The 9,544-nt window shown below is 45.5% G+C and overlaps 1 protein-coding gene and 1 non-coding gene across 3 annotated transcripts in view; one reads left to right on the top strand and one right to left on the bottom strand.

Annotated features, from left to right (window-relative positions):
* LOC117815677 (E3 ubiquitin-protein ligase DTX4-like) overlaps positions 1–7,337 on the top strand; it is a 26,387-nt gene extending 19,050 nt beyond the window's left edge. For both annotated transcript variants that reach the window (XM_034687535.1, XM_034687534.1), the window contains exons 8-12: positions 1,028–1,194; positions 1,267–1,420; positions 1,769–1,858; positions 1,969–2,067; positions 4,146–7,337. In XM_034687535.1, the coding sequence (XP_034543426.1) occupies positions 1,028–1,194; positions 1,267–1,420; positions 1,769–1,858; positions 1,969–2,067; positions 4,146–4,277 (642 nt within the window). In that variant the 3' untranslated portion in view covers positions 4,278–7,337. The remainder of the gene's footprint in view (positions 1–1,027; positions 1,195–1,266; positions 1,421–1,768; positions 1,859–1,968; positions 2,068–4,145) is intronic.
* A 1,759-nt stretch (positions 7,338–9,096) lies between these two features.
* On the bottom strand, positions 9,097–9,168 carry trnae-cuc. Its single transcript has one exon. It is a non-coding gene; the product is annotated as a tRNA-Glu (tRNA).
* Between the last annotated feature and the right edge of the window lie 376 nt (positions 9,169–9,544).

Genomic DNA, 9,544 nt, shown 5'->3' with positions numbered 1-9,544 from the left:
ACGGTAGTGCTTAAGCAGATGAGGAAACATACATACCAATTGCATGCAAGTTAAGCCATCCCATGTGATACCACTAAGCCAATCAAGTCTGTGCATTCCAGGCGTTGAACATGACGACTATACAGATCAGACAGATGAAAGAGTTACAGGCAAGTTACACGGGAATAGATGGTGGAAAGAAGAAAGATAGTGATAAAGTTAGAGAAACAAAGGGAGATATACAGAGGAGTGAGACGAAGAAATGGAGCGATACAGACGACTGTTTAGAAAGTAAGGAACAAATGTCCCTCTCCATAAAAGAAAAGTGAGCAGAGAAAATAGAGCATTTAATTCAAACTGTGGCACTTATTAAAAGAGCCAATGTGAAACGCCATTATGAGACAAAACATGAAGGTTTGAACAAACACACTCAGATCTGAGGAGAGTCCTGAATGATTGGGACCCCTGACTGTCATCGGTTTGGGAGTTTAGTTTAACACCTCAGAGAGTGTTTATTGATTTAAGTGTTACATCAGTTATTATTATTATTATTATTGTATTTATTTATTTTTACCTCTGATTTAAATTGAACTACTTAGTTTTAAAGAGACCTCATGAAATAAAACATCATATTTTACTGGAATGTAAGCTTCTTTCAGGGATTTGAATTCATTTTTTGTTATTTATATATCAGTCATTTTGTGTTTTCCTTTTTCATAATTTAATTTCCAGCACAAATGGTCACATACATATTCACCAGAATGCAGCGAGTTAAGTGTGAGATCCTCAAATTTTCCCTAACTAGACCTCTTGCAATTTTAGTTGATTACCCCTGCTTTAGATGATAATCTGTGATTCAGAGCTTCAGACTCAGCTTCCTGTCCTTGCTGGCTTCTACCTGCAGCTTCACTTGAAGGCTTTGATCAGCGGAGATCTTTGTTTCAGAAGTGATGAGAAGATGTTTTATATCCTGTGATGATGAGACTTCACCGTCTGCTCTGTAACACGTAAAGCATTTACAAACAGGGTGTATCTTCCTCATCCTCAGGACTGCACCATCTGCATGGAGCCGTTGGGGGGTCCGTCCGGGTACAAGGGTCCGGGGGTGGGGCCTGTGTCCAGGGCGGAGTCTGTGGGGCGGCTGGCACAGTGCGGACACCAGTACCACTTCCAGTGTCTGGTGGCCATGTATAACAACGGCAACAAGGACGGCAGGTACGTGGAGCACAGAGATGCTGTCACACGCCACTCTCCACAGAGTGCTGGATTAACCCCTCGTCTCCTCAGTCTGCAGTGTCCCACCTGTAAGACCATCTACGGCGTGAAGACGGGCAACCAGCCGGCAGGAAAGATGGAGTACCACGTCATCCCTCACTCTCTGCCTGGGCACCCCGACTGCAAAACCGCACGCATCATCTACAACATCCCACCAGGCATTCAGGTACTGCACGCGCACAGTCACAGGTTCTCCACTGTAGACCTGTCAGGGTCAGGGTTTACATCAGGTCCACGGGAGACAGGACAAGGACCAGGAGCAGAGTCTATGAAGCACTATGAAACACAAACGAGTGTAGGAGGTCAAAGGTTGTGAAGGAGTCCATAATGATGAAGAACACACACATGCACCAACACACAGAGTACACACACCAGGCAAGTCAGGGACACGATCTCACTGTGGAGCAGACGTGATGAGGACTCACCTGGAGCTTTAATCCAGACTCCTGATTTCATCCAGAAGTAGTTTTGATCTCCATCAGAGAGAATCTGAAACCTCCTCCTCTCTCCTCAGGGACCAGAGCACCCCAACCCCGGGAAGCCCTTCACTGCCAGAGGCTTCCCCCGACACTGCTACCTCCCCGACAGCGAGAAAGGACGCAAGGTAACACCGCACACCTGTGTGTGTCTGGGTGCTTCATACCTAACCCGTGCACAGGGGGGCGCTGGACCTCACCTCCATGCAGAGTTTCACAAATACTTCTCTTCCTGCAGGTACTGAGACTGCTCCTGGTCGCCTGGGACCGCAGGCTGATCTTCTCAGTTGGTACATCGAGCACGACAGGAGAGTCTGACACCGTCATCTGGAACGAGGTATGCTTACCACACACACGCACGCACGCACGCACGCACGCTCGCTTGCTCGCTCACACAAAAACACACACACACATGCAGGGTATGTATTTAGACTAGGGGTGTAACGATTCATCTATTACATCGATGTATGGATTTATATTCCTATGATATGACTACATCGATCTGTGCTCGGCAAGTTGGCCTTCCAGACGACATATATCGATCTAACATCGTTTTTAAAGGTAATAAATCGATTGTATCCATACTAGGAAATAACACATTAGATTTAAGCACGGCAGACTTTATATGGATGAGTTTTTTTTTTTGCACTTTTAATGATAAAGACATTAAATCAGTCCCTCCAGGAAGTTGCGATTTCGCGATCGCAACTATCAACGCAAATTCAACCAATCAGCGCGATTTTTTCACGGCCTTGCAATTTTATACAATCACCGCAACTTTCCCGCAAATTTGACCAATTACCTTAACCTCAGCCCCTGTTAGTCATCGGTTTTGTCATCAATTTCACTTCCTTAAACGTAAGTCCTCACTTGATCGGCACTTTTGAACAGCAAAACACGCACAGAGAACGGGTGAAGAGAGGACAGCAGGCAGGACAAGTGATGATGACAACGTTATTATTTATAGATTGAGGGGCTCAGTGTTAGCTTGGTCACCTACCTGCAGCAAGTGTGCTTTATGAACCAGCTCTCCCTCCTCCATGCATCTGTCTCATCTTCATTGATGATTTTACCCCCGGTGTGTGTTAGTGACACAGACACATCCACGGGGCGTCTGTTTACTATTTAAGGTACTACTATTTGAGGTTTGACATTGTTGCCGCCATTACCGTAAAAAGCTCTGCGTCTACAGCTTGATTTATTCTAGTTTGGTGAAACATCAGACACATGTAGTCAAAGATGCAGATTAATTTCAGAGTGCAGTGAACTGCCTGTCAAGTGCCCGTCACTACGAGGTGCATTCAGGGACCGTCGTAAATGTGAAATACAGCCCTTTCATGGCATTTTTCTGTGAATCAAGAGAATCAAAATACAGTCACAGTGGTCACATCAAGAATGTTTTCTAAAAACAACTTTAATTTAGCGTATTTACTTGCCCCTGAGATGTTATTGGGGGAAAAAAGCAAAAAAAAAAAATTGCAACTTTCACCGCAATTTTTTCAAAAAGCTGCCGCAAAATCAGGCTTTTTGGGCCGCAACAATCACAAAAAAATCCCGCGAAATCCTGGAGGGACTGTTAAATGTTACTCAATTCAGGCTGCCTGTCTGTGACATCATCACCACGCACCAGCAGACAACAAAACACAGCATGGCAGACAGCAGAGGAGAAGCTGGCGAGCGAGAAATTATCAAGCCACCATTATGGTCCAGCGTGTGGAAACACTTTGGCTTTTGCCTTTTCGTTTGTAGGATATGTAAAGGTCAAGTAAAGTTACCACGGCAACACTACAAATCTATCCAACCACCTACTAAGGCGCCATGGGATTTCACACAACGCCGATCGTCCAGGCACCTCTTGCTGCGTTCATCTTGGTAACATCAGCTCTGTAGAAGCCTCAGGCCTCTCCAGCATGTTTAGTCAGAGACTAGGACAAAACTCGGGTCAGGTCAAAAACATCACGACAACAAGAGGACTCTATGACTGTCCAGTATCAAGGGATTTATTTCACAGTCACACTGGTTGAATTTTTGGCTAAAAAGTCACTGAATCAATTTCTAGTCACTGAATCGTTTCGAATCGCTTGTTCTAAATGAACCAATATCGTCTTTTAAGCGTATCTGCAACCACGAATCCTGATACGAATCGAGTCATTGTTAAAAAGAATCGTTACACCCCTACCTCCGACACATGCACAAGAAAAATCAGCTGAGAGATGAGACTCCTCACTTCGTCCACAGGGGGCGCCAAACTCCAAACACACTGAACGTTACTCACTGAAGCTTTAAGACAAACGTAAACAAAGTGTCAGAGTCATGACATCATCACTTCAGTTTCCTGAGTGTTATGTAGTCTGTGTGTGAAGATCAGACTCTCGTAGTACGGGTTCTCTCTTACGTTCTCTGTCCCGTCTGAAGGTCCACCATAAAACGGAGTTCGGCTCCAACCTGACAGGCCACGGCTTCCCCGACCCCGGACACCTGGACAACGTGCTGGAGGAGCTCCGCGCTCAGGGCATCACAGAGGACGACGCACTGATGGAGAAGTGAGAGAACGAGCAGAGACGGAGGACACGGAGAAGAGGAGGAGCAGGAGGAATCAGGGAGGAGGAAGAGGAGGTCCTGGACTGAGACACTCCCTCTCTCTCTGCCAGCACTTACACTTCACTGCAGCACGGGGACTTTTGGGTTAGATGATTTAGTCCTGCAGGGGCCCCCACGCTTAAGATGTGGATCAGGTCACTGCAGGCAGGAGGAGGAGGAGGAGGAGGAGGAGGAGGAGGAGGGTCACACTCTACAGCTAGGTACTAACTGAAGACGTGAGAATGAACAGGTACTAACATTTAGGACAAAACAAGTTAACTTTACTGAGAGGAAGAGTAACAAGACGGGAAAGGTTAGAGCAGATCTGTGAGGAAGAAGAGAGGATGAAGAGGGGAAGAGAGAGGAGGGGAGGGGGAGGAGAGGGGGAGTGGAGGAAGAGAGGAGGAGAGGAAGGATGGAGAGATGGAGTCTGAATGTAGCGTAGGACAGGAGTAGAGTTAAACTAACTTGTTGAGAGAAGAGGAGGAGGAAGAGGTGGAGGAGGAGGAGGAGGAGGAGGAGGAAGAGGAGGAGGAGTAGAAGTAGAAGGAGGAGTAGAAGAAGGAGGAGGAGGAGGAGGAGGAGGAAGAGGAGGAGGAGGAGGAGGAGGAGGAGGAGGAGGAGCCTGACTGTGAGCTTATAGCTGGACTGGGGTGCTGCTGCTCCCTCTTGTGGTGACTCTGATCAACTACACATTGCCTGGAGTTGCTGGAGTTTGAGTCTGGGTTCCTCTGACCCTCATGTCGTTCCTCTCCTCCTCTCCTCCTGGCGCCCTTTGAGCCGTCTGATGAGGACTCAGAGGGAAAGGACTAAAGACCAGACTCAGCGAGGCCTCGGCCTGTGCAGAGTCTGACTATTGAGCCGCTGTGGTACGAGCTAACCTTAGACACACAGGTACCAGAGTTTACTGCGATAGAGACGTTGTACACACACACACACACACGTACACTCACACACACACACACACACACACACACACACACTGACGATGATAGTAGAGCTGAACTCAGAGCCCTGCAGATCCACCAGGCAGCGTGTCCAGAGGAGGACCAGGACCAGGACCAGGACCCTCAAACAGCATGTTACAGTGAGGAAGATCAGCAGGATGAAAACATGATGTCAGATTCTCAGACTAAAGACACACTTAGTAACCATCAAGGAACCAGGTCTGTCAGAGTCTTGTTCTACAGACTGGACTCAAGTCTGTCAGAGTCCTGTTCTTCAGACCGGACTCGGGTCTGTTAATCGATCAGTGATTGGTTCATCAATAAGAACAGAAAGTATCAGTTTGGTCATACATGATGATGATGATGATGATGATGATGATGACACACTGCCCGGTCTCTGAGTCTGTAATGACCCTGCGTCCACACCTGTGAGAGAGAGAGAGAGAGAGAGAGAGAGAGTGTGTGTTTGTGTGAGTGTGAGAGTGTGTGTGCGTGCTCTGCGGCGTCCCTTCACAGGACGTCCTCTTGTGCTCTAACTTTTTACCTTTTATATAAATAGTCGGTCTCTTCTTTGTTTTAGCGTTTCTTTATTTTAGAGTAATCTCGTCTTTTTCTACGCGTTCTTTGATTTCATGTGTTTTCAGTCTCGTCTTCACGGTGTGCAGACGTGAAGCTGTGATCACGTCTTCTCTCTGAGAAGGAATCTGATGGTAGACTTTTATCTGAGTGTGAAATCTGACGAATTTGAACTGCGAGTAAAAACTCGTGATTTTATCTGTAACGTTAAGATTCATGTTCTAGCTGCGGTCTGACCCGATGCCCGATGATCGATTCTCTGTGATCGACTCTCTGTGTTCAACGCCCTGTGATCAACTCTGTGATCGACTCCCTGAGATCTACGCTCTGTGATCAACACTCTGTGATCAACTCTGTGATCGACTTTCTATGATCGACTCCCTGAGATCGACACTCTGTGTTCAATGCTCTGTGATCGACTCTCTATGATCGTCGCTCTGTGATCGACTCCCTGAGATCGACTCCCTGAAAGGAGTGATGAGAGGAAACATGACAGGAGGACGTTTAGTTTGCTCTCTCTAAACCGTAAAAGAGAGGGAGGAGAGTTGTGGAGACAACTTGTGGGAGGAAAATAAAAAATCTGACCTTCTTTAAACTGAACTCAGATTCTGAGAGCAGTAAGAAACACCTGTTTGACTTCACCTAGCTGAACACAACACCTGACTTATCTCTATACTTCTCTTTGATTTAGACTTCTGAACTTTAAAACATTTGATATCTACACTGAAACTTTTATTCTCAACATTTCAATCTGAGTTTATTCATTTTTATTTCATCCTCACACTTTACCTCCACTCTCTCCCTCGTCCTCCCTCGTCCCTTACTTTATACGTTTTCTTTGTGGTCCAGAATGAAGAACATATTCCTCCCCTGGGTTACAAGTTGCTCACGTTCAGCAGCAGGGTCAAAGGTCAGACCGCAGAGTGAAAATGAGTCTTTTAAACCTTGTTAATGTTACAGAGTCACTTCTCTCTGGTGTTGTCAGTCTGCACAGCGATGAGGGGAACAGATTTTGTACGATCAGTAAGTCACTTGTGTCGATTTTTGATTTGTCTCGTGGTCATGAAATAAGTTTTGAGGCATTAAATGAGAAAATGTATGAAAAGGTAAATCTAGTCTTATTCCTCTTTATTTTCTGACTTTGGTTCACCGGCTCTGAGTTTGTTACTCTGAGGTGAAATCCGTAAAACATGGACCTTTTGATCTAAAGGTGTGATCCATGTTTTTCAGCTGGAGGCTGTGATGTAGCAAACAGCCTCTTTCAATGTTTCCCATCAGCAGCTCTCATCCCTCCTGAAGGCAATACTTCAAACCGCTGTCTGTGGGGACGGCCCCGCAAGGCCATCTTTGGGGGCGAGCCCTGTCAGTGTGAGGGAGGGAGACAGGTGAACATAGGTGCTGGTACTGAAGAGAAAGCTTCAAAGCAAAGTGTAAATACTGCATCAATAACTGCTGGAGTATGAGTGATTAATACAAGAAAATAAAGAATGAGTCTTAAAAACGACTGTGTGTGGTTTTCATTTTAACATCATGACATGATCAGAGCAGGAGGTTTTATTTACCCTGTCAGGGTTCCATTACCCATAAGTACCTGCTCACCATACATCAACCCACTTATTATTACTCGTCTACTAACTGAAGATACAAACACGTTGGTTAAAACATTGATTAAAGATTATTTTATTGATTTCAAGTTATTTATGATTAACATTTTGAAAAATAGTCCCAGTGATTCCACAGTGATCGTTCCATGGTGATGGATTCTTCTCTGCCAGTTGAGGTGGATTTAACATGAAACTGTCCTCATTCAGCTCTCATTCTCTGAGCTCTGCGGTTAGAGATTGCCAACCTAAAGTTTCTCTCACCTTGGACATTCCAATATGAAAGGATCTAATATGAAAATGTCCGTAGGCTGACTTCACCTTACGGTCTATGGCAGGGGTGTCAAACTAATTTCAGTTCAGGGGCCACATACAGCCAGAGTTGATCTGAAGTGGGCCGGACCAGTAAAATCAGAACATAATAACCCATAGAGAAGGACAACTCCAAATTGTTCCCTTTGTTTTAGTGCTAAAAAAGTAGAAGTATACACTGAAAATGTTCACATTTAATGAACTATCTTTCAACAAAAAACAGCTGTTGTATTTTTGGCCATGATGAGTCTCATAGTGGGGCCGAATATTTAACTCTTTAAGCCCTGAAACCTGCTTCAGACACACCAAGCACGCAGGTTACCCAGTCACCCAACACACAGAGTGTAATGTTTACAGCAAAAGAACAGAGAGATTATAATAATGAAGAAAGTAAACTTAAATATTTTGGACCCCCTGCTCCAGTATGAACAGTGTGCATGCTGGACAGTGTTGTGTATGATTGTATGCGCCCCCCCAGAGGATCAATTTGAAATAGCAGTTACTCTTATTGAAAAATTGCATTTAATGTCTTCGCTACGGTGGTCCTGAAGTGCAAATCAGAAAACACTACGACATTAACCAAACCAGAAGAAGTAGGTACCCTTGGGGAATTGCTGTAGTGTTTTCTGAATTGCTGTAGTGTTTTCTTTGTGATTTGCACTTCAGGGCCACCGTACTTCTCTGCAATTTTTCACTTCAAGAAGTCATCTCACGGGCCAGACTGGAACCTCTGGCGGACCGGTTTTTGGCCAGCGGGTAGTATGTTTGACACCCCTGCTCTATAATGTCAACAACTAAATGTGCTGGAATTCTTTTCAGCGGATTGATTGGACATGATGTGTGATCAGTTTTGCTCTGGCGTTGCTCATAATAGTGAGAGTTAATAACCGTCGTCAAGGGGTTTTGACCCATCAGAATCAAACTTCTTACACAGCCGGATGATCAGAAGGAGAGCTAGGTAACAGCTGATTCCTACATGAGCTTCCCACTGCGCATGCCCCTTCGATAGCGGAGTTGGTAGAGCGGAGGACTGTAGGTGCTAATGGCAGGGATCCTTAGGTCGCTGGTTCAAATCCGGCTCGAAGGAGGGTTATTTTCTTGTCATAATTATCTTTAGCTTCAACTGTTTTGTAATGCATTTAACGAAACATCCCATAATTCCAAATCTAGACCCAGCACGTGGTAATGTTTTCTAAAACAGTGGATTTATCTGAGTTTATGAGGGGAGAGTTCACATGATGATGGAGATAGATCGAAGCTGTGATCAGAATTCATTAATAACAACCCACAGGTATAAAATACGAGTTATTCACGGGCCTTACTTGATCTCACGGAGGAGGAAAAGATGTGTTCCCTGACCGGGAATCGAACCCGGGCCGCGGCGGTGAGAGCGCCGAATCCTAACCACTAGACCACCAGGGACAGCTGCCCATCGTCCAAAACCCAGAGATCATAAACTACTGTGGGACTCACAGTCTTTTAATCCAGTCTACAAAACCTGCGATGTGGAAGAGACACGCCAGGTTGATGTGGATCACAGCTCATGAAGGCATCGAACCTCTTACCTTGCTTTCAGTAAAACAGAAGCTAAATCAATCATTGACAGCAATATCATGAATGAATGAGATGCAGCCAAAGTGAAACCAGGTGGCAGTCACTGCAACTCACTGGATGCTGACTGCTCTCAAATACCAAAGAAGAAGAACAAGAAGCTCCCTGGGTGCTTCTCAAAGCTCTAAACCGCTCTAAACGTCCATCCTCGCGTCTCTTCCTCGCGTCTTAGTCCCGCCCACCAGAG

This window comes from Notolabrus celidotus, chromosome 7 (genome assembly GCF_009762535.1).
Source record: "Notolabrus celidotus isolate fNotCel1 chromosome 7, fNotCel1.pri, whole genome shotgun sequence".
Classification (NCBI taxonomy): Eukaryota; Metazoa; Chordata; class Actinopteri; order Labriformes; family Labridae; genus Notolabrus; species Notolabrus celidotus.
Note: the sequence above shows the minus strand (reverse complement) of the source record. Positions and strands in the feature narration are given on the sequence as shown.